The sequence below is a fragment of the Cyprinodon tularosa genome, unplaced genomic scaffold (genome assembly GCF_016077235.1).
Source record: "Cyprinodon tularosa strain WSP-4 unplaced genomic scaffold, ASM1607723v1 ctg95, whole genome shotgun sequence".
Taxonomy (NCBI): Eukaryota; Metazoa; Chordata; class Actinopteri; order Cyprinodontiformes; family Cyprinodontidae; genus Cyprinodon; species Cyprinodon tularosa.
The window spans coordinates 1,258,234-1,284,190 of NW_024039729.1; the positions used below are offsets into that span (position 1 = coordinate 1,258,234).

Genomic DNA, 25,957 nt, shown 5'->3' on the forward strand with positions numbered 1-25,957 from the left:
GCTTCGGCAGATGGCCGCTCACACTGAGTCTGGTTCTGCTGGAGGTTTCTTTGTGTTAAAATAGTTTTTCCTCTCCACTTTCGCTACAAGCATGCTTAGTTTGAGGGATTGCCTTCTAGTCGATGATTCAATGTAATCAACTGGTTTTCCTTAGATAGAAAATTCTGAGTCAATTTGACTGCATGATCGGTTGACCTGCGAAGACTGGCAACCTTTCCAGGGTGTACCCTGTGTCTCGCCCATACACAGGTGGAGACAGGCACCAGCACCCCTCCCAACCCCACTTGGGATAACTGTGAGAGAAAATGGATGGATGGATGGATCTGGTTAAATTGTAAAGTGCCTTGAGATGACATGTGTTGTGAATTGGCGCTACATAAATAAACTGAACTGAATTAAATAGAAATTGAATTAAATTTGATATGAGCGAGATATTTGAGGCAGAGAAAAATATGACATAAAAATGCACCGATATCGGGTGGTGGATGTTAAAAGATTAAATGGCTGTTATTAGTGGTGGTAACAGGTGAATAGGCCTAAATTGAAGGCAACTGGACTTTCATTCAGTTTTTCTGAAAAACTTTCAACACCTATTAACTACAGGTTGTTCTATGAGCCGCAATAATTGACAAAGACTCCTGAATAGGTGTTGAAACATTTTGAGATAAACTGGTATATCTTGGTTGTTTCTGCTTAAGCCTATTTTGTGGTAAACCTAAAGGAATAGACTAATATGGCAGAACCTTTGAAACAACAATACAGAGAAATAAACTCTGGGAGGACGTTTAAAACATAAACAAAAAAAAGAGGGAATAACCAAAATCCAAATATCCATGCAGCATAACTGGATGGATGGATGGATGGATGGATGGATGGATGGATGGATGGATGGATGGATGGATGGATGGATGGATGGATGGATGGATTCTTGTCTGTCTCTTCATCCTGACATATCTCTGTCACTGTACCACAGCCCATTTCTGCTGGAGTTGATGAGCAGACGGCTTAGATAAGAAATAAATTCAGGCTGAGGTAAAGGAGTTGATAAAGTTGTATGAGGTCTGATGAAGTCAGATGAGGCCGATACGGAGTGAGTGTACCACGAACCAAGGGAAATCAGGCGAGGGCAGAGAGCAGACACAAACACAGGAGGAGGAGTCGTGGCCAACAGGCATGAAATCTTCTCATTAATAAAATCTGCTGATGAAATTACAACAACTAATAAGTCACACTCCTACACTCAGACACATTCATAATTTTCCTCCTCCTCATATCCTCCACTGAGAAATTATCTGGTTATTTCCATATCAGATTTTAGTTTCAGACAATCTGTTTCTAAAGGTAATGATTGCTATTTGTTGTTATTTCAGTTTCTAAAACATCTGTCACAGCATTAACATAATCGACAACAATATCACTGAGACATTTGCTTTATTAGAAATACATAATAAACACGTAACACAGATTTTTACCACAACACCTTAAACACACTGTATAAAAATACCTTTAAAAATAGCACCTTTTCTCTGGCAGGTAAACATGCAGTCATGAATATAGACATAACTTTCCCCTAAATAACCAACACAGCATTATAAACAAGTTATTGTGCTTGATTCTTCATTTTATAAAACAACTGTTACAACTTTTCTAATATTATATTTATGATTGTTATGTTGGTCTGAAGAAGTATGGGGAGGTATTTGCATCCCTGTCATGTTTTTCATAAAGAATATGTGCTGATGCATCAGTTTCGTTTAATGTGGCTGAGAATCAGCCTTTGAAAACTCATAAACAGTGTATAAAATGTAACTGCTTAGGTCTGAAAGTTCGGTTTAGAAGACTATGGCTAAAGGGCTAAGAATCCCTAGATTTCCAGGCTTTAACTAATCATATCAGGAACATCATAGAAGACTTGCATAAATGTCTGAAATAGAGTCCTACTGTGAAAGTTATAAAGCAGAATTAGAAGATTTATCGGAAGATTAACATGGATGCATATATTAAAAAATGCCTATAGCTGCAGAATTAAAAGGACTTTCTGTTTTTGAATAATATCTTGATGTTACTGAAAAATTCCTTGTTTGAAAAATAAACAAACTGTACTTTGATTTGATTCTATTATTAAAGTGATATAAAAATAAGGCATAAAGTATAGAAACATATTACTCTTAAGATTTCGTAAGAAAAGTTAAAGCTAGAAATATATCCGTGCTAACTTCTCAAAATCAGCCAAGCCACAGTATATGCTCTAGTTTGTCTTGTTGTTTAAGAAACTAATAACGCCTTAATTTTGTTTTTCTTTTTGAAAACAGCTTTTTTTCTGATGGAATCTGCAGTCAAAGGATAAAGTTATTTGTCGTTCTAAATCAAAATCTGAAAATGATGGTCTCCATATATTTTGAAAACCCTTTGCTTTGATATAGGATTAGGTTGTAAAATAATATCCAAAGCTTTGAGTGTTTAAAAAAATATAGTGTTTGCCATTCATCTTCCCAAAATGGAAGGAATATGGAATGACCAACCCATGGTTTATCACCTAAAATCTTTGTAAAACATATGAACATTTTTAGTGTTGACATGACAAAATGTAGAAAAGATCAAGGTGTTATAATGCTACTGGTGAGAAGAACCCACTAACTTCAATTACTTGTAACATTTTGACTTTTTAAGCTATGCAAATCAGCAGAATACTAACCTAAAAGAAGAAATAAACTGATGAAGCAAAGTTATAACCAGAAATGAAAGCGGTTGGTGTAAAAGGATAATGGCAACATTCGTTAAGAGAAAAAAAAAGAAGTTTTCTGTACTTTGCTTTTAGCTCTACATCTAAATTGCAGTTTTCTTTAAATCATTGCTTCCATTTAATTTCATATCTAATATGGGAGTCATTATTACACTGATGTGTTAATACACATTTTGCATCTCAGAGGTTCTCACTGGTTTAGCCTCTATGTAAATATATTCTTTATAACTTTAACCAAACGCCAATAAAAATATATTTCTTTTGTATGTGCTACACAATAAGGTGAGTTGAGTTGTTCTTAATCTCTCCTTGCTTAATTTGCACTTATATGTATTACATATACTTATATGAATATGTATACTGAAAGGTACTAAAATACCTTAAAGCTGTGTTAATGCTTTACTGTATAAAAAGATTTGTTTCTCAAGTTCAAGACATAGAAATAACACGGTGTCAGAATAATAGATTATGTCTAAACATAAAAACTGCAATTTAGTTTGGAAAAAAATGAACTGGGAAGTAATATGGACCTTTGAAAGCAGCGTCAAGTCTTCCTAGGTGTGATGAAGCAATAAATAAACAAAAAACAACTGACATCTGCAACAAAATCAGCAAAAAACAAAAAACAAAACAACAACATTCTTGTGGTGGAGCAAAGGTAGCCATAATCACCGTGGCATTTCTAATGGTTGAATATCTGCAAAACAAAGCCCTCATTAGATCCAAGCCCTTATAATTCAATTACAAAAACACTATGTGTTCCATCCGCTACCTTTGTTCTTCCTGAGGCAGACCTCCTCACACTCCTCTTGGTGAAGGAACCGGTTGTTGTTTCCTTTGCAGCCGCTGTAGATGAAAGGCCTGCAGGCTTGAACTTGGCTGTTGAAGTACCAGCGCAGGGTGTACCTCTGACAGCTGCCCTCATCCATGGGCAGCAGACAAAGGTCTGTTAAACCTGCAGAACAACACACATGTCAGAGGTGTTCAAGCATGAATGCAAACAGAACAAGGGATGAACAACCTGCTGATAAAATGGAACAGAGGCAGAGGAGCAGTGGAATAGGTGGTGTTAAGACAACCGACACATTATTTGGGCAAGAAGATTGCTACATTTTAGTTATTTCAAAGGTAATTTTGCTGCCTTTTCATACCTGGATGCAGAGAAACTAAATGCTTCCAATGAAAAATAATAAAACAACACAAGATATTTTTTCCCCACAATAAAAAATTTATTTTGTTTTACCTTCCTCTTGCAGACTCCTCTTGGGCCTGACTGATCCTGAGTTCTCCCTAGTCAGAGGTGGAGCTTTCCCTTTTTTCTGACTTTTTTCAGACGTTTTTCCAGTGAAGGCTGCAGTGCTTGATTTATTTGGATCTACTTTGGCAGACTTTTCCAAAACAGTTTTTAAATCTTCACCTGACAGAGACAGAAATCATTCACAGAAACAGCAAATAAAGTCCTGTTAACATTTCACTAATTATAAGAACCGTGTTTAACAATATAATACCAACTTATTGTAAAAGACAGGGAGTTAAAGCCATGCTGCTACAGAAATGTAGACTTGGATTAGAGGGATTTATTTAAACTTGACTCATAAAAAGAAGTAGTTAAACCTAATAAAAAATAGAATACCTTCAGTGTGATTGGCTGATTCTGTCGAGAAGTAGAGCAGGTCGTCCGTGGGTTCGTCCAGGGCCTCAATGGAATAGATGTGCTCGTACTCTGGGTCATTGGTGTTTACCACCACACGCAGCTCCCGTCCTGACACAGGGGTTTCATCACACTGATCAAAATCCTTCATCTCACTCTGAAACTCTTCAACTCTCTGACAGAGTGAAGAATAATGATGACTTACAGTGACAACAGAGTGTGCTCTGTGCCTTTCAAGTTTGCCACAGCCGAGTCTACTTCTAGACTCCTAATAGGGTCTCAATATTTTTGCTAACAAAGCTGAAACAAAACTTTATGGTCACTATGACAACTTTTAGTTAAAATCCCTTTATGTAGCCAAGAATTTGCTTGCTTCTTATATTGGACTTGGTTTTTATATTTTGTTTACCATCATAATTAATCTTGTAAAGCTGCTGCATGTTCCTGAATCTATAACAATTATTTCTGTCTTTTAGGTTTTCAGATTTTTATGTCACTACTTTTATGTCCTGTAATTATTTTTAATGTTTAATTAAACCGAATATCTTAAGAATAGCTCCAAATGACACAAAACTAATATGGGTGAGTAGAGCATGATGTAATAATGTAAAATCAAGGATCCAATGTAAAAAACAACAACTGTGTACCCCTTTAACGATCTTGCTTAGAGACCCAGGGTGGCAGTCTGTGGGAGTGGGGCTCGAACTCAGAACCTCAGGATTCCAAGCTCTATGCCCTAAGCAATAGGCCACAACTCCCCCTGCAATGTAATGTTTATATTTTATCATATACAATGCTTTATCTTGTAATAAAAATATAATTAATGTTTAAATAGAAGTGGATGTAATTAAAAACAGTTTGGTCCCATCCAGTGCAGGGCTTCATCTAACAATAATAATATCATATGTCAGATACTACATATTACTTCAGGTCTAAGGAACTGGTCAAGAAACAGGACTGAAAGTATGTTCATTATATTGAACCTGAAAATGTAGCTCACCCCGTATGAAAACATAAACTTGCCCCAGACAAAATTTTTCAAAATGCAACCAAAGTGGCCAGTGCCAGCAGCCCCTAGAGGTGGCATGACTAAGTCTAGGGATGAGGGGGTTTAGTGGGGGTATGGAGAGTGAGGAGAGGGATAATTGTAGTTATGTCACTAAGACATCTGTTGAGGAGGAGGATTTATCTCCCCCAGTGGTTGAGGGAGGCTTTGTTGGTTTATTTGCTTTGTTTGGTGACAGATGCATATACATTGATCTGGGCACATACCATTTGAACTAATATGAAATATAACTGCAGTAGCCATTCAACCACATGAGATAACCACAGGCAGTTTAGAGACATATGTTAAAAAAGCCCCTTAGACTTATTATAGGCAGTCTAAATGCTAAAACAATGGGTAATTATGGGGAGAGTAAAAATTAAAAGTTTTTCCATTCTAAACAGTAGTGTTTTTATGTAAAGGTCCCAAAATTAGTTTAGCTTTGCTTATTCCAAACAATAATGAACATATACACTCACCGGCCACTTTATTTGGTACACCTGTCCAACTGCTCGTTAACACTTAATTTCTAAGCAGCCAATCACATGGCAGCAACTCAGTGCATTTAGGCATGTAGACATGGTCAAGACAATCTCCTGCAGTTCAAACCTAGCATCAGTATGGGGAAGAAAGGTGATTTGAGTGACTTTGAACGTGGCATGATTGTTGGTGCCAGAAGGGCTGGTCTGAGTATTTCAGAAACTGCTGATCTACTAGGATTTTCACGCACAACCATCTCTAGGGTTTACAGAGAATGGTCCGAAAAAGAAAAAACATCCAGTGAGCGGCAGTTCTGTGGGCGGAAATGCCTTGTTGATGCCAGAGGTCAGAGGATAATGGCCAGACTGGTTCGAGCTGATAGAAGGGCAACAGTGACTCAAATAACCACCTGTTACAACCAAGGTGGGCAGAAGAGCATCTCTGAACGCACAGTACGTCGAACTTTGAGGCAGATGGGCTACAGCAGCAGAAGACCACACCGGGTGCCACTCCTTTCAGCTAAGAACAGGAAACTGAGGCTACAATTTGCACAAGCTCATCGAAATTGGACAATAGAAGATTGGAAAAACGTTGCCTGGTCTGATGAGTCTCGATTTCTGCTGCGACATTCGGATGGTAGGGTCAGAATTTGGCATCTACAACATGAAAGCATGGATCCATTCTGCCTTGTATCAACGGTTCAGGCTGGTGGTGGTGGTGCCATGGTGTGGGGAATTGAGCATCGTTGCAACGCCACAGCCTACCTGAGTATTGTTGCTGACCATGTCCATCCCTTTATGACCACAATGTACCAAACTTCTGATGGCTACTTTCAGCAGGATAATGCGCCATGTCATAAAGCTGGAATCATCTCAGACTGGTTTCTTGAACATGACAATGAGTTCACTGTACTCAAATGGCCTCCACAGTCACCAGATCTCAATCCAATAGAGCATCTTTGGGATGTGGTGGAACGGGATATTCGCATTATGGATGTGCAGCCGACAAATCTGCGGCAACTGTGTGATGCCATCATGTCAATATGGACCAAACTCCCTGAGGAATGCTTCAAGCACCTTGTTAAATCTATGCCACGAAAAATTGAGGCAGTTCTGAAGGCAAAAGGGGGTCCAATCCGTTACTAGCATGGGGTACCTAATAAAGTGGCCGGTGAGTGTATATTTCTATATATATCTATCTATATATATAGATAGATATATATATCTATATCTCTCTCTCTATATATATATATATAGAGAGAGAGATATAGATATAGATTCACTTCTTTAGATAAGTAGTAAGAGATAGGTTTTATATTTGGCTAGCATTTATTTTGAGCTACTTATAGCCTGCTTTTTAGTAGTTTTAACATCGAAACTTTAATTTATTTTATATATAAAATTGCTCTGTTGGAACTTTAAAGTCATTATAGGCATAACCCCTACTGCTATAACTGTCTTAATATAACTTAAAAAATACATTGTTTGTCTGTGGGTCAAACATGGAGTCCTCTGTTTTCTTGTACAGAAAACCACCCAATGCTTAGAGGGCTCCATGTGTTGGACCAACAGGTTTCACATGGTTAAGGACGAACAAAGAGACTGAAGTCAGCTGCAGAGCTGTGGAACAAACACTCACCCTTCTCACCATTCAGTACCAGTTCTTGCTCTGTTGTAGGTCGAGCCCTGAATGCGGGCTGGGACAGAGTGTCAGGGCTTGAACCTGAGAGAGCCAGAGAGGGTGGGGGAGGAAAAATGGGCCCCAAAGGAGCAAAAAGAAGGCTCAGAGGATGAGAGTGACCAGGTAGGTTACACTTAAGGAAGAAAAATGGCTCAAGGAAAGTGAAATGAGAAAACAGCAAGAAAGAACATTTTGGCAGTGTTGATGCTTGAAAGTCTATACACCCTTAATAATTTCCTTTATAAGCATAATTAAGACCAAAATTATCTTACCAGACATAAATAAAGTCAGCCTCTTGGTTAGGCATCTAAATTGAAATTAGAGGCATTTCTTATAACTCTTGGTATTATGGGTCAAATAAAGCATATTTCTGATCAAATATCCAAGAAATTTCATATAATTATAAAAGTCTGGCCATTCCCCTTATTATGAAAAAATGACATGAAAAGAAAAAACAGTTCTCTTCAGCTGCTATTAGTTGCTAAATGTTTAAAAAAGGCAAGTTGGCTGAGTGAAATGGTTTAAAGATGTTGGGACTAATTACAAATTAGCGGTTAAGTAAGGGATGTCATATTTGTTGTAAGATATATGAGAGCTGATCTCATATGTACATATGTAATTGTCATTGTTTGGGCCTGTTTCATTACAAATAGGTATGGGCGGTTCTAATGGGCCCTCCAGAACTGGTCCTGGCTCCTATAATGTATAGGGATATATGCTGTCATAGGAACAATAACTGATTGGTCCCTTTGGAGTAGTTTAAGGCATTTACAGTGTTTCTTTAACAAAGATTTTAGAACTAAAAGGTTGCATTTTTAGCTTCAGTCGCACTTAAAAAGGGTTTAGTTTTCCTCTGTTGGTCACAGCTTTCCAACTTGCAGTTCTATTCCAACAAGTGGTTATTTGGCTCACTAAATGTATTAAGTGATGAACAATTACCCTTTTTGTTTGTCTATTTAATAAATTTGTTTTGTGCCCCAATGAAGAAACACTGGATCCATCCTGACCTCCTTATTGATTTAGTCCAGAAACACCACTGCATCTGGGTCATAATTCTTTCTTGTTGTAATTTGTTACTACAATGTATAGCTTGAAACAGATCTATACATTTTATTTGTTGCACTGGGCAAGTTAAAAATCTGGTTAATTCTATGACAGGAGAACCAAAGAGGAAAAAAGGTGTTCTGTTCCCAATGTGGGCTGTAATTCTTCCAAGCAAAAAAAAATAACTGCAAACATTTATTTCTCTGTGTTTCTGCACGTGTGCATCACACGTACACCAAAAGCAAAGCTTCATATAGCCATTAGGAAAACAAAAACAAAACATATGTATCGTTTCTGTCCCCTTTCTTTGGTTTAATGTCCTCTCTTTGTCTACTCTTCTTTGACTTTTTTGGAAAATGTCGTTTAAAAATCACAAACATGCCAAAATAAAAGAAAATTCTAAGAGTTTATAAACTTTCAAGTCCTGCTGCATAACCTTCATACACATGACCCATTGATTTCCCCAACCACCACAAAAAGAGTTATCCCACCAATCTGACACAAACAACAGATGAAAGGATTCTCCAACTTTTCTCAAGACTGATTAACACAAAGTCTTGCAGAAAATGGGTGTAATCCTTTAAAGACTCAAGGCACAACTATAATGACTTATGTCATTTAAGTTTGACTTGCAAAGTCATCAGTAAACCGATGACTTGAATTTATGTTAAGAGTGTTAATCATTAAACAAAATATTCTTCTTTTTTTTTTCAAAATTACTTATTATTCAAACATGGGGAAAAACTGACTTTGGCTAATTTATCTGCACATTCATTAGCAGCCTGCAACAGCATCACTTATTTCATGCTGATTCATGACACTACTGTTGTCCTGCATTAATTAACAACTTACATAACAAACACATAAGCTTCAATGTGGGTACAGGCGACCATTTGGGAGGTTTTCACTAATTTGCATTTTATCTGTTTACTTCAACACATGCAGAGGTTTAATTTTATGCAAATAATTAACACATGGGGTATTAAATTAGGCCAAATGACATCAACATGGGTCTTAAAGAACTGTCTGAAGAGTAACTTGGTTTAAAGAAATATGCAACATACACTGTAGCATACACAAGTAAAAAACTAGAACAGACTCCATTATATAAAATAAGTTTATACATTGCTTGCATTAACTCATCTCTGCTTATGTATTTACCCCTAAGAATTTAGGTTTTAGCTATTTTCATATTTTATTTTCATCCAAAACATGTTTCACCTGAGTAAAAGCGAAAATCAGTTTTCATATGATCCTTTCATCTATTAAGTTAAAAAGTATGAAAGCATGATACAGACAAAACCATCTCAAAAGACAATATATAATGTGCTGATGTAAAAACAAGACGCAAAAAAGAGAAGAAAACAAAAGATGAGATGAAAAATCTTTGAGATTATTCAGACATTTGGCTTTACGACACCTGTAAACCATGGTATAAACAAGCAAAGAAAACATGGAACAGTACAGAACCTTCCGAGGAGGGGCTGTTGTGTTGCTGGACTAATTTGTCTAAGTTAATGTCAATGTTCCATTTATGATTAAACAATACGAGGGCAAGAGGGGCATCCATAGGAGACTTACCGGTATAAGTCAAAAAAACACTGTTGACCAACACATATTTAAAATACCTGACTACCATTTCATTATTACCCATGTTTTAGGAAAATATTTCATGTTTTCTGACAAAACAGTGGAGAACTTTTAGGAAGGTGTGTCTCCTAGTACATCTTTTGAATAAATTAACACAGTATTAAAGGGAAAAACAAAACAAACAATGTATAACCTCAGCCAAATACAATGGTGGTAGTGCAAAGGTCATGGGCTGCTTCAGCACTTGTAAAAGTCTGACACAACTGACAGACCAGGAGTGGCCCATGCCTGAAGGAAGAAGTCCAGCTACTGTTTTCTGACCTTAAGCACGAGCACATTCAGCGAGATTGTTGATCCAAAGCACAGCCCTAAGTCCACATTGGAATGCCTCCATAAATCAGGCTTTAGCAGAGAATCAGAGTCAAAATAGAAATTGTGCTGAGAACCTTCAAATACAGCTAAATTAAACCAACCCAAAAAAGGAGAAAATAATGAATTAGTGCTTCACATATATATCAAAAGGAATGATAAATGTCTGTTACTGCAAACATGGTGGTTGTTACTGCTAAGGGTGGCGCTTCTGTGTATTTGGTACTGAGCAATTACATTTCTACATCAGGGTTGATAGTTTTGAATAGCTTTTTAACCTCGATAAAATAATCATTTGAAAACTGTATTTTGCTTTTACTCTGGAAATATTTCTCAGAAACAGAAATCTGTTTGATGATCCAAACCACGTATGTGTGACAAATAAGAAGACAAATCAGAAGAAATCTAAAAGGGGCAAATACTTTTTCACAGCAGTGTAGCAAAATCAGAGCCTTTTCTGTCTCACTTTCTGCAGTTGGATGGGTCACTCACCTCCACATGCTGCGGGGATCAGTCAAACAGACCCACGGATTTCAGAAAGAGAGGAAATAGCACAGATTAGTTTTAAGCAGTGCAGCATTGCTGCAGTTTTTCTATTTCTTGTGACTAATGGATTAAAAATAACTAGGTAAACCTGGCGACAATCTGTAATGAAGAGGAAGTTCAGCTTAAGGACAACATTGTTTTAAATTTGCAATGTAAGCTGAAAGACTCACCACAGTGCTGTTTCATTTCAGTGCGAACATACTCTCTGATCTCATCTTCCTGGAATTAAAACAAAAAGCAGACAGTGTCTGCATATCATGGCCTGTCATCACACAGAACCCAGTGGTAATGTTGCCACACTGACCGTCATGCCTGGCTCTCCTCTGTCTCCCTTGGCTCCATCTGGTCCCATGTCTCCCTGAAATGTGGACAGGTATTAGGACATGCAGGATCCATAGAGAGGCTCGGAGTGAAATGATTCCTTAGACCATAGTCAGATACCCCATTGGAGAAAAACAACACCAAAAAAGGAAGGTTAAATAGGTAAGAGTGACTTATAGTGAAACTGTTTACACATTCCCATACAAATATTAAATGAGCTGCGCTTAAGCTCATCATGTGCAGAAGAAATACAGAACAGCTTCAAAGTCATTTAATATAAGTTAAAACATTATGCTTTTCAATAAATAAATAAATAAATAAACTTTAACAGGAATGTCCTGATTTTAGCAGGGTGCTGTTAATGCAGAGTATAAACAAGACAGAGGGATGAAATACTAACCTGCTCTCCTCTCTCTCCTGGGATTCCTGGGATACCCCGAGGACCCACCATTGCAGGACCAATAGGACCTCTCTCCCCCTGATACAAGGTAAAAAGAAGAAAAAGACATTTAAAAGATGAGATAAATAAACAAATTACATAAACATTCTTGTAGTATTGATGAGCTGAATAGAGCAGTATATACATCTTAGTAGCTGGGCTGTTAGGCAGTACCCACCATGGTTGTCCAAGAAAACTTGTACACAGGGTCATACACCATCAAAGCACAATAAAGCCAATAAATACTGGCCTGAGTTATCAGAGGTAGTTCCAATATATATGCGTCAGAACAACACCCTACATCACAAAGAGCTTTTTATTGGACCACATAGCTGCAGACTGCTCTGGGTTCTTACTGCTGATTTATCTAAAGCAAAATTACCTACGATAGAGGAGAAAGCAATCAATCAGTGGAAAAACTTGCCTTGGGGAGAGGTTTTCCCTCATCGTTTAGACATTGTGGGCTTTGTGAGACACTTATAGTTGATTGCAGGAGTGCTCAAAGCAATCCTTTGTCAGAAGAACCAGAACTTGATGAAATTAATTGGAAATTTATGTGATAGATAAATATAAGGTTTGGGAGAAACTGAGAATTTGAATGTGATTTCTTTTTTTTTTTTAAGTATTTAAAAAGAGTGGTAGACTTATTTAGGTATTTTTCCCCCTAATACTTTAAAATAAAATCCAGTGCCTTTTCAGAAGACAGCTTATTACTTATGAGAGTCCACCTGTGTGTAATTCAATGCCAAGCAACAGGCTCACTCCCAAAAGACAGAATTCCAAGTCATAAAGTCGGTGCAACAGGACTGTACTACACTTGTACTACACTCTATGGTGACCGAGACAGAAAGGTCAAAACCTTTCAAAACGAAGTCATTTAGAATGTTTTTAGAGCATAAACAGTAGTGTATAGGATTTCCTGAAAGAACTCGCAGGCGCGCGCTTTCAGGAAATCCTATACACTACTGTTTATGCTCTAAAAACATTCTAAATGACTTCGTTTTGAGTAAATTCTGGATGCTACCCACTCAGGACACTTGGAATACATTGGACGAGCAGTATGGAGGAATATTGACACGTTTTTTGTGGACTTTCATGGACCTTTCTGTTTCGGTCACCATAGACCTCCATTATTTGAATGTCAGCAGACAGCAAGAAGCCTCCCAGATCTCCAGATGCATTTGAGATATCAAAAAAGTACTCCAGAGTGTTGTTCAGCATGGGGGTGAGTAGAAAATGAAGGCTAATCATGTTTTGGGTGTACTATTCCTTTAATATGTTCACTGGGGTAAAGGCGAAAGTTTTGCCCCACATTACTGCTCTCCTCTCAAAGCTTCTGCAAACCTTCCCACAACTCACTCCTCAGAGGTGTGCCTTGGCCCACCATGGTGCCTTGAGGACAAAAGCAGCTGTCTCTACTTTCTCTTTCCGTAAAGCTGCATTCACATTCGAAGACGAAGCCATCATGGAAAGTCCACTAAGGGTTTAAACACTGATATAACATTAATCGTTATGTGTTTTCTCATATGCTCAATAAATTTTGATTACCAAATTGTGTCCAAAAGTAATTTAAAGGAAATAATGATGTCTGCTAATGCTAGCTCATTTAAAAATGGCAAAGAATCAATTAACTTAAGGTCATTTGTCTAATTAAGCAAATAATTTAATAAAACATTATTTGGCCAAAAACTGTATTATTCACCTCATGAATTTGCATTGTGAATTGGTTTGAAAAAAATCAAGTTGCTCTGAATTATAGCTAAAAACTAATTTGATCACATTCCAAATTCTTTAATATAAAATTTGGTTCTTAACACAAAATCCATGCTAAACTGCGATATCATTATATCATCTCAATAATTATGGTTTTCAACCAAGTTTTTCCTTTTTCCTTGTACATAGTAACTTGGTTTATTTGAGATTCGCCAGTTTTTGGTCAAGAGTTTTAACTGAAATATTTTCTTACTTCTGGGTAAAGGATATTTTTTTATAAACTCTTATCTTTTGAATTGAAGTTGTGAATGTATTCCTTACTGTATATGGGCAGAATTGTCTGTTTGACCATGAAATGAGCTTGATTCACACTTTTGTTTGTGTTTTTTTTTTTCTATGGAGAGAGGAAAGTTAGCATTTGCCATATGATGTCATATTCGAGAGAATTTTTCAACAATAAACTTCATTACCTAATTACGTTGCATCTGCAATGCAGGAGATTGAAGAGGAGACTATCACGGCATCCATTCAAACTTCCTCCCTGCACTAACATGTTGGTGAGCTGCACAGCATTGGTAAGCACACCCTCACTGCACCGTGGCTGATGTGAGTGTACAGTTTCATTTAAATGATTCGGGTTATTGCCGCGACCACACGAAAGCTGCACAACAGCCACAGTATACTGTATCACATTCAGTTCGAGTCCACGCCATTAAACCACCGTTTAGCGGACTGCTCTGGCACCAGCTGCACTTTATGTAAATAATACATGTTACTGTACATTGCCATCCACAAATATTTCTCACTGTGATATTTTATATTTAATCAAATATTACCAATTTTTTTCAGTTTCTTTTTCAAATTTTCTGTGAAGGTGTTACTGTACATATATTTTAAGATTATGCGTTTTTCTTTCAAGGGTTTAATTTAAGGATGCTTCTTATCTATTCTTTCTAGTAGTGTTGCTGAATGTGCTGTTAGTCAGGTGTCAGGACAAAATTTTACTTGGTTTCATAATAATAATAAATATTCTTAAGTCTTGACTTGATTCTTGATAAAAAATAAGCTGAAAGAATGGGTCACTTTCAGGAACTCCTGTGGGACAGTGAAATAATCCAGTTATGTAACGTAAGTAAAGAGGAGGAGGCTAAATGTGAAATCAGCTCAATGACAGACAATGAAGAAGAATTACAGTGTTGTCAGTGGATGCTAGAGCACATGTGGAAAGATGACTAACTTTCTGCTGGGTCCTTTGGGACAGATTATGACAGAGATGGTATGCCAGGCCTTTCCGCCAGCATCAGTGTCTGACCTGGCACATTTATTTTTAAATTTTTGTCAAAAATGTCCTTAAGAAAACTGAATCTGATGGAAAGCCTGACCCAAAAGTTGAAGCTGTTATAGCTCAGAAGGCTGAGTCTGCATCAAATTAAACCCAATAGAGTAAGAATAGGATGCCAGTGAACTTAAATGTTTGTAAAAGGAGGAAATCAAATACTTTACTCCTGTGGGATATCTCTAATGTGATACTCATAAATACAGAATCTTCATAACACAGACAGACAGACAGACAGACAGACAGACAGACAGACAGACAGACAGATAGATAGATAGATAGATAGATAGATAGATAGATAGAAAGCAGCATTATGAGAACTTTGTGGCATCAAAAGCTGCTATATAATTGCTCTGGGCTCCTTCTTGATGCAATCTTAATCTCATTGTCACTTATCAATTCTGAAAAGCACTGGGAGAGATGACAATGCCTCACTTAGTCCAGGCAGATGTTATTTCCATTTCAATGAAAGAATTGTTATTTTACTAAACAGCTCGGTTCCTCTCAAAATCATTATTTCAGACAAACCTCAGTTGTTTAATATTTGCTCAAGTATTAAATTAGTTTACTCATACTCAGAACACAATGCTTATAGTGAATCCCAAAATGATTTATAGTTCAAAAAGTGTTATTTTACAACACCTAATTCTTCACATTGGTATCACGGTGTTTGGGCATTTAATGGAGATTTAATTTGGTATAATTAAAAATAGCATTTAATGCTTGTCAAGAAAAAAATGTTTTGTATAAAAAAGAATATCTTTACTCTGATCTAAACAAAATCCAGAGCAGCCCACTTTAGGATCAGTAGGAACCTGGAATCTACTAATAAGGACTATAATCTCATTTTGAAGCTTTAGCGACAAACAGGGATTCGGTTGTGAAAAAGTCTAAGGCATGTTAGATCCACATCCTAGGATTTAAACAGAGGTGGGTAGTAATTAGGAGTAGTTTTGCCGTACTTTTTACTTTTACTTGAATAATATTCTTGTAAGGTATCGCTACTCCTTCCTTGACCAAAATTAATGGGAAATCTGACGGCCGCGGAAAAAACAGACAAAATTTAATAGTCAGCCAAAAAGGCTCAACAAACCTGGACTTTAGGAAGGGACAGTCAATGCAACACCAAAACCATTAGAAGTCCCATCAATGAATTTGGGGACATAGCATAAACGGAAAATTGTGTTCTCAGTGTATTTGCAGAATTTTATCACTACAAACTAGGGATGAAACGGTTTATGAAAACCGTTCGAACCGTTCGGTTCAACTGTCTCGGTTCGATTTGCGTGTGTTGCATTCGGTTCATGCGCTGCTCCTTTTTCTCATTGGCGAAGCGTGTACACTCCAGAGCAGAAGGTGGCGGTACTGCGACCAAAGCTAACCACCTATAGTAAACAAGAAGAAGAAGCTGGGTGTAGCAGAAAAAAATCAGTTGTTTTGGAGCTTTGTGTGGGTATGGCAAGTGAGAAAGAACAGGAGTTGGAAGACGCGCCAGCAGCACTTTATAGGTCTGCTGTATGGGACCACTTTGCATTTAGAGTGACCTATGATAACGGAGGATAGAAAGTTGTGGATAAAAACAGTGTGCAAGCATTGTGCAACACGTTTTGTTTATTCTAACAGCAACACGACCAACATGTCAGGCTAACAATCAACATATACCGAACCGAACCGAAATCCGTGACCACGAAACCGTGAACCGAACCGAATCGTGGATTTTGTGAACCGTTCCACCCCTACTACAAACTCACGCTGAGGTTCAACTTAAACAGGTTTTCTTTTTAAGCAAGGGCTGAGAATAAGGTCAGGCTTAATCCATTTTCACACATAACATTACCACTACTAGTACTCCTGCTTTTCTTATGGCATGTCATGTATTTTTGTAAAAAAAAAAAAAAGAATAAGAAGCTGTGGGGGGGACTAATTCCTGCTTATAGATACTCTCCAAACAATCTGACTACATTTGAAAATGGTTAAATTCCTTTGGCTGTGGATATAGAACGGTAGTCTTGACAAATTTAGACAACTTGAAAATATGATTACAGCAAAAGGTGATTCTAAATAATACTAACAGTAATAGACTTGCAACAAATCAGATTTTGTTTCCTGAAAAACATCTCAAGATAATTTTTTTACAATCTCAGGAATTCACAGATATACACTATATTGCCAAAAGTATTTGCTCACCTGCCTTGACTCACATATGAGCTTAAGTGACATCCCGTTCCTAATCCATAGGGTTCAATATGACGTCGGTCCACCCTTTGCAGCTAGAACAGCTTCAACTCTTCTGGGAAGGCTGTCCACAAGGTTTAGGAGTGTGTTTATGGGAATTTTTGACCATTCTTCCAGAAGCGCATTTGTGAGGTCGCACACTGATGTTGGACGAGAAGGCCTGGCTCTCAGTCTCCGCTCTAATTCATCCCAAAGGTGTTCTATCGGGTTGAGGTCAGGACTCTGTGCAGGCCAGTCAAGTTCATCCACACCAGACTCTGTCATCCATGTCTTTATGGACCTTGCTTTGTGCACTGGTGCACAGTCATGTTGGAAGAGGAAGGGGCCAGCTCCAAACTGTTCCCACAAAGTTGGGAGCATGGAATTGTCCAAAATGTCTTGGTATGCTGAAGCATTCAGAGTTCCTTTCACTGGAACTAAGGGGCCAAGCCCAGCTCCTGAAAAACAACCCCACACCATAATCCCCCCTCCACCAAACTTTACACTTGGCACAATGCAGTCAGACAAGTACCGTTCTCCTGGCAACCGCCAAACCCAGACCCGTCCATCAGATTGCCAGATGGAGAAGCGCGATTCGTCACTCCAGAGAACACGTCTCCACTGCTCTAGAGTCCAGTGGCGGCGTGCTTTACACCACCGCATCCGACGCTTTGCATTGCACTTGGTGATGTATGGCTTGGATGCAGCTGCTCGACCATGGAAACCCATTCCATGAAGCTCTCTGCGCACTGTTCTTGAGCTAATCTGAAGGCCACATGAAGTTTGGAGGTCTGTAGTGATTGACTCTGCAGAAAGTTGGCGACCTCTTCGCACTATGCGCGTCAGCATCCGCTGACCCCGCTCCGTCAGTTTACGTGGCCTACCACTTCGTGGCTGAGTTGCTGTCGTTCCCAAACACTTCCATTTTCTTATAATACAGCTGACAGTTGACTGTGGAATATTTAGGAGCGAGGAAATTTCACGACTGGATTTGTTGCACAGGTGGCATCCTATCACAGTTCCACGCTGGAATTCACTGAGCTCCTGAGAGCGACCCATTCTTTCACAAATGTTTGTAAAAACAGTCTGCATGCCTAGGTGCTTGAATTTATACACCTGTGGCCATGGAAGTGATTGGAACACCTGATTCCAATAATTTGGATGGGTGAGCAAATACTTTTGGCAATATAGTGTAGTTAGTAGTATTCACAACTCTGTATTGGGCTGTCACATAAGATCACAATAAAATAGTTAAAAAAAACAAACAAAAGCATTAGTAAAGTGGTGTACTGTAAATACTTTTCAAAGGTATTGAAAGGCATTTTTCCTTTGTACCTCTTTACAGGTGCGAAATGTGGAGACATTTTGAGCTAATAGAATGCAAGGCAAGGCAAGTTTATTATTGAGACAATGCAAAGTTCTTTACATTAATTTAAAAGTTAAAGCAAGGGAAACTGTACTATATCAGTTCTAAATTGCTGAATTATTTGGAGGTTTGTTGGGCTCTGAATCCCCAACACAGTACTTCATATGATGCAGTACTATCATTTATGAGCAATAAATTATTAATAGTTATCTATCATGATTCATCAGCTTGTAGGTTCCTCTGGAAGAATGAATACATTGTTAGAATAGTGTAGGGGAGAACAGTTCTAAATCAACATGTTCCATCAGAAAGAGACGGCCATCTAACACAGACACCCGATGTGACCCTCTACCCTGTCGCCAGCTTCCTTTATTAACTTGATGATAAACCAGACAAGTCAGTCGAACTGAGAGCCCTTCAAAGTGCCAATCATCTTCTGACAATAAATGGCAATAAAAGAAGACAAGTGGAAAAAGAAGAGGAAAATTCAGACAGAAGAAATACAAAAAGACTGTAATCTTTTTATATCAGTCCTAACAACATGCCTCCACTCTCAAACCTATTATTAGGTTTGGTCAACTCTAACTTAAAAAAAAAAAAACAACAACAGAGGAACGCTATTTTCGGTGTATCAAAAGACTTCTTGGATATGTTTATTTTTAATCTTTTTCTCTCTCATGAGCTTCAGTCCCCATAAATGTATTGTGTGCCCTAGGTGTACAATCAGCTTAAACCACAGTGAGTAGAATCACCTTCTGTCCTTGGAGTCCCTCAGGGCCTTTCGCACCAGCTGGTCCTTGTGGGCCAGTCAAGCCAGGGGGGCCATCTAGCCCTCTGGGACCTGGAGGACCAGGTATACCAGATGCTCCCTGTTGAAAAACAGGAAAAAACAGCTCTCTGTGGATTTCATGTTTTTGTGAATTCCTAAGAATGAAGGAGGAATTCAGACCCATGACTGTTTATGATTAAGCATATAATAAGAAAACACTCAGAAATCACTGTAGGGCGGTGTATTGCCACTGCAGGTCTGACAATACTGACCCTTTCACCTTTCTCTCCTTGAGCTCCTTTAGGTCCATCAGCTCCATCAAAACCTCGATCACCCTACATCCATAAATTAAAACATTTTAGTTTCACATTTTGGTCCATTTCTTAGTTGGGAGTAAATTTTCATATACCTTTGGGCCAATAAGTCCCTCTTTTCCTGGAATCCCAGGGGCCCCAGCAGGCCCGATGTCGCCCTTTAACAAACAAACAAAGCATAACAAGCAGCAAAAAATCAATCTGCATTCTTTTTATGATATCTATCATACCTGTTCACCCTTTCTCCCTGGTAAGCCTGATCGTCCATGAATGCCTGAATCCCCCTGAAAACATAAACACTGCATTAAATTTCATATGGAAATGTGTCAAAGGAAGGAATTTTAAGTTAACTATCATTCTGACATACCTATGCATGTGTAGACACTAGTAGAAAGTCCTTATTTGTGAATAATAATACATTTAGGATCATCACTTAAAGTGCATCTCAATAAATTAAAATAAACATTTATCTATTAAAGTACTTTATTTCCAAAATTAAAACTCACATAAGCTCAGGTTACATGAAATTGATCCTTAACGATATATTACATTTTTTATGTAATATATTAAAAACGCCCGAAAATCAAAATATTAGACTTGGATACAAGGATTTTTAATGCATAATTATCTGTTATAGCCTTAACCAGGGGAAGGAAGGAAGGAAGGAAGGAAGGAAGGAAGGAAGGAAGGAAGGAAGGAAGGAAGGAAGGAAGGAAGGAAGGAAGGAAGGAAGGAAGGAAGGAAGGAAGGAAGGAAGGAAGGAAGGAAGGAAGGAAGGAAGGAAGGATCAGGGCTCATCTTAACTTCATTCATAACAAACAGATTTTTATTGTTTCTTTTAACTCCTAAGTTTCTTTATTATATTGTCATTTTGAAATCTTCATAAATGCTTAAATACTCTGTATGATTAAAATATGAAATCTTCTATAAATGCTTAAAAAGGGCAACAGAATAAAATACAAATGTCAATCTTTGCCCACTGGTGAGTAGGGCTGGGTAAAAAATCGATTTAATCGATTTTGGATCGATTCCTTTACATTTTTGCAAAATCGATGTGTAGGAAATGAGATCGATTAGTTTTATAGTGATGCGCGTGACGTTCACATTCAAATGAGCAGGCGTGTGTAAATGCCGACCCAAGTAACACACCGCTCAGCAAGCTGTCCCAACTGAAGTATGATGTCTAGAACCATTATAGATTTTAAAACAGCTAAAGATAATGTGCTGGATATGTGACATTAAGGTGACTTCCAACTACATTGATAATGAGTAGCGCCTCGTATCTCGTGCTACAGACCGCCAAGATGACTTCAAGCCAGAGAGCTGCAAATACAACCAATAGGTTGACTGAAGACATTAACAAATGGGGGCTGACCAGCAAACACCCTGTAGTTTTTGCAGACAACACTGCACATGGTTTGTACAGTGGAGATAATGCAGCTCATGCATGTCTGCTTTGTTTAATATGACAGGATAAAATAAAATACATGAGTATTTTGAAACACAGTTGAACCACTTTCGTTATTGTAAAAACAGATTGGATCAAAATTAATCAATTTAGAACTGTATTAATCAAAATCAAATCGATTCAGAACTTTGGCGAAAATACCCAGCCCTGCTGGTGAGTTGTGCTGTTTTCATGACTGCTTTAACAAGGAAGATAAAGCAAAAAGCTTCGTTAATGGAATGTTCAGCATATTGGTGGAAAGCTGAGTGAAAGGAAAATGTCTGGTGAGAAAAAAAAAGAAAAGTAACGAGAAGAGATGGTGAAGAGTCAGTGCTTTGGGGACCATCACGCACATATGTACTTTATTGCAAACAGAAGAGGGATCAAACAAGAAAAGTTTATGAACCAGTGAGCAAAAGGAAGATGAGAAGCTGAAGACCTGCAGTTCAGACGAGCTGAAGGCGGCTATCAAAACTAACTGGGATTCCTTCACACCTCATCAGAACTACATGTTTACTGCCTGCATAGAATTTCACATTGCTATAAAGTTTAATGTAAAATGAGCCTTAACAAACATATTCCATATAATCTGCAGATCATGGACATACTTAACAGCTTAAATATATTACTCGATGTGTACCGCATCTATATTTGACTTAAGGTTTGAATAGAACTGATAAAATAATTTTTTTTTTTTATATCAACTAATGTCTGCTACATTTATTCTCCCTGTTCAGTTTTCATTTCCCTGTCTAAGCAGCTAACCTTTTCTCCTTTGGGTCCATCAGCTCCACAAGCCCCCTTGGGTCCACGGTCGCCCTGGAAACACAGAGATCATCATTGATAGGCATATAAAAAGGCATGTGAGTCTTTAAGTGGCAAAAATGCACCATAGCAGCTGAATAAAAAGCCCATCTGGGTAGATGGTTCTTTTACTTGATCACATTATTCAGAACATAAAACAGGCTCTTCAACAAGTTTCCATCAACACTGGGTAGAATGAAAAGCTGGATGTTATTTTATAGGTAATATGTATTGAGATAGTAAAGACATGATAAGAAAATGTTAAGAGGGGCAGCTGTGGATGGTTCAGACAGAAACCAGATTATATCCAGCATTGTTATGGTAAAGGTTTATGGTAAATCCAGACAGATAATGAAAATGTTTGTGCTTTCTTATCTCAGGGTGTATTCTTTTTGAAACTCTACAGTAAAGTAGCAGTGACAAGAGCCTTTGTAGTAGTGGCAGTTATCAGCATAGTGCCCTTTAAAAGATATCTTCTGCTTCTACATGAATGGCTGACAAAACAGAACTCAGAATAGACACAATTTAGTTGTCTCAGAGGGGACAATAATCTCCAAAGTTAACTGTTTAGGGAACTGCAGGACAACTGTGTCACCAAGTTTCCATAACAACATTAGATGATTTATATACGTCAGCTCTGCAATTTTCTGCAACAAACACCTCACGTGGGTTTGGCTTGGATCAAGGAATTAAACTGTGGAAAAGACTAACATGCATAGTCCTATAGTCCTTAGCATGGTGGAAGACACATTCATCTGTAGACCAGCTTCTTTCTGAAAAGCTTGCAGAACATTTAAAGGTGCACAGCATAAGGGAAATCTATTAAGTTCAAAAATACTTTATTGATCTAAACGGGAATTAAATGCTGTAGTAGCTCATTTTCAAAAAGTTGTTCATTAACAATTATAATAATTATAAGGCTATTTATTAACTATCAATAATAATCAATGCTTTAAAATATAAGGATGTTTGAAAAAATCAACGCCTGAAGAACTATATACATCTAACAAAAAACGAGGCATCACTGATTCTTTTAGCAATTCACTTTTTCCACGGCGCTTCAGTACTTGGAAATTTAAAACATATTGAAAATCTGTAGAATAAACTTAAGAGAGGAAAGTTTAAGACATAACCCAGAACATCGGACAATCTGAAGAGAAACTGTGCAAATATGCATTGTCAGAGATCCCTCTCTCTTCATGATTATACTGTTTAAAATGTTAAAGATGAATAAGTGCTGTTCTATAGGCGAGTTGTGTGCAAGGTTGACACTTGACAAACCCTAACTGTTGAAATGGGATTATGTCTAACCAGACTGCCTCTGAACCCTCACATCAACATCAAATCCCTATTTGATGTTATTGATTGTTAATTTTAAGGAGAAAAAATGCGACAATACAGGAAATAGTTCAGAGCAAAAGCCCTTTTTAAAGATGAGCATTGTGCATTTTCCGTGTATTGTATGACACAATTTGTATTAGTACTCTGCAACTCTAACAACTACATGTTATTAACAGGTTGTTGCAGTCATCACCAACTCAAACAAAAACCCTGCAGGGAGGAAAACATATTTGATAAACAAACACACACTGGAATGTAGACAATCACCATACCTTGATTCCTCTCAGTCCACTGATACCGACTTCTCCCTTTTCCCCTTTACGCCCCAATAGGCCATCTTTTCCGGGTAAACCCTTTTAACAATATTCAAATCAAAAATATTTTTGTTAAACCTCTTACAGGTGGAATAGTCATCTAATAGATGGAATATAGAGAAGTGAAAATATGCACCGATTCACCAGGAACTCCAGGATCACCTGCTTCTCCCTGCACAAATAAAACATGCAACTTCTCAATAATTGTATGACAATTTGGATTCCTCCTCCCTTTTATTTTATTATCATGATACCCACACAAACAACTGTGCTCAGCCATAGAGCAATTACTATTCTCAATGGATATATCGTACAGCTCTAGCTTAACAACGTTGCTTGTTAACCTACCTAAACACTAAGCTGCAGCTACAGATATATACCCCCCCGATTAATATTGTGTAATCATCGTAAGTTCTGACTCCGACACACATGGAATGAATACCTGCTACTCTTGAAGCTTTTTTAAAAGTTTTCTTTGGTTTTTTTGTTGTCTTCTTTTTGCTGTAATGCTCTCTGTTTCTGTTCCTCTCATCTCATACATGTATGGAGGCAGACATAAAGGAGTTACTGTATATCTTCTGTGTTGTTTTTTTGTTTTATTTTCTCTATTTTCATGCAAACCTTCATCTCTCTCTCTCTCTCCCCTTAGTTCTTATCCCTTCTTTCTCTCTCACCTTCCTTTCCATGTCCATTGTATTCGATTTTACTCTCCAAAATTTGTTTCATAAAGTTTAATATACAGCTATCAAGCAGAACCTCAAGGCAACAGCCTTAAGCGTCTGCTTTTGAAAGCAAAGCTGCTGATCTATCAGCTAGTCTTGGAGCATCAATTCCCAGAGCTATATTGGCTAAAAAGTAAACAAAAGAAAAAAAAAAAACAGAAGAAAAAACAACACTGCTTGTTCTTTGGTATTGTTATCACCCTAAAGACCTTTTCATCAACATATTAAAATGCTACTAAAAATGTAGCTTATATATACTACCTTGGGCAACTATTAACAATGCTTGTCTCAATAATGTAATGGCTGAAGAAAATACAGAAAGATAATAAATGATGTTCTAGTTTCATTTCTGTAACATCATCTGATGCCTTGAACAGCTCCTCATGAAGTGTTCTGTTTGAATCAAACTATGACTAGAGTTAGAATCACACAAATTGGGTAATATCAAACATAACACTGCTTCAATAGATAATGGCACATTTCACAACACTTGAATTGTACTTCCTTTAACTATAGGATTCAGTGAATTAAAATGTTTCTTTGTTTGCAGAATTTTAATTTTACCAAAATTTTACAGGTTAAACATTTTATATAAACCCGTCACTTGCCTTCTGTCCACCAGGTCCGCGGGCACCTGGAAATCCGGTGGATCCTCGTTCTCCAGGTTCTCCTGTTTTACCCTGATATTCACAGAATGATAATCTGGATCAGTATTACAGTTAATACTATTGTTGTATTCTCTGCCTTTTTTTCCTTTTACTGATGGTTGGTTTATGTTTAAAGCTACAGTGTGTAATTTTCAGCGACATCTAACGTTCAGACTGCAGACCGCAGCAACATGAACATCTCCCCCCCACCGCTTCTCCCCCCCAACAGTACGGCGAGCGTTACGGGACAAAATGTCTTCCACGACGTCCGCATCACCTACCTTCTCAAGTGATGAGGTTTGTTTACATAGATAATTTTAATACTGCCATCTATTGTTCAGTACCGTCTCAGTTCATCTCTCTCAACTTGCCGTAGTTACTTTCGAGCGTAATGGGCGATCTCGCAATCGCTAGTTTGTTGGCTCTGCGCTGCCGTAGCGCAAAGATGTCTGCCTCCATGGCTGCGAGACCCGCTCCTATGTAATTATAAATAACGAATTCTAAGGCAACGCAAATATTAAGGCTAAGAGGCTGAGCTCGTAGATGATGATAAATAACATAGTTATGTATAATATATTACATTTCTGACTGTATATCCCTGTAATTATTACACACTGTAGCTTTAAGTACAGAGGTCCATTTCACAAAGCAGTTTTAACAAACTCCTATTTGAAGCCCCAACTTTAGATTGATCTAGCCTAATGTCGAGCTAGCTAATTCAATCAACTCAAAGATGAACACGTGTGTAACAAGTATGAAAAGCCATTATCAGTGGAGCACCGATTCAACAAGTCACCATGACAACAGGAAGTGCCTATTTCACCCCACTGGAACCAGAGATCAATGCAGAAAGAAAAGAAAAGAAGAATATTGTTAGTTTAAAACAACGAGTCAAAAGTTTAAAGCTACAGTGTGTAATTTTCAGCGACATCTAGCGGTCAGACTGCAGACTGCAGCAACATGAACGTCTCCCCCCCACCGCTTCTCCCCCCCAACAGTACGGCGAGCGTTACGGGACAAAATGTCTTCCACGACGTCCGCATCACCTACCTTCTCAAGTGA

At 37.9% G+C, this 25,957-nt stretch overlaps 1 protein-coding gene across 1 annotated transcript in view; it reads right to left on the reverse strand.

Moving 5' to 3' along the window:
- Positions 1–1,414: 1,414 nt before the first annotated feature.
- col7a1 (collagen, type VII, alpha 1) overlaps positions 1,415–25,957 on the reverse strand; it is a 110,795-nt gene continuing 86,252 nt past the window's right edge. Inside the window, exons 103-119 of the mRNA XM_038275200.1 lie at positions 24,857–24,928; positions 23,663–23,698; positions 23,485–23,565; positions 21,833–21,886; positions 19,851–19,904; positions 19,716–19,778; positions 19,579–19,641; positions 19,290–19,406; positions 11,870–11,947; positions 11,453–11,506; positions 11,319–11,367; positions 11,095–11,103; positions 7,558–7,641; positions 4,377–4,505; positions 3,987–4,160; positions 3,516–3,698; positions 1,415–3,440 (exon numbers count right to left, since the gene is read on the reverse strand). Of these exons, the coding sequence (XP_038131128.1) occupies positions 3,412–3,440; positions 3,516–3,698; positions 3,987–4,160; positions 4,377–4,505; positions 7,558–7,641; positions 11,095–11,103; positions 11,319–11,367; positions 11,453–11,506; positions 11,870–11,947; positions 19,290–19,406; positions 19,579–19,641; positions 19,716–19,778; positions 19,851–19,904; positions 21,833–21,886; positions 23,485–23,565; positions 23,663–23,698; positions 24,857–24,928 (1,329 nt within the window). The 3' untranslated portion in view covers positions 1,415–3,411. The remainder of the gene's footprint in view (positions 3,441–3,515; positions 3,699–3,986; positions 4,161–4,376; positions 4,506–7,557; positions 7,642–11,094; positions 11,104–11,318; positions 11,368–11,452; positions 11,507–11,869; positions 11,948–19,289; positions 19,407–19,578; positions 19,642–19,715; positions 19,779–19,850; positions 19,905–21,832; positions 21,887–23,484; positions 23,566–23,662; positions 23,699–24,856; positions 24,929–25,957) is intronic.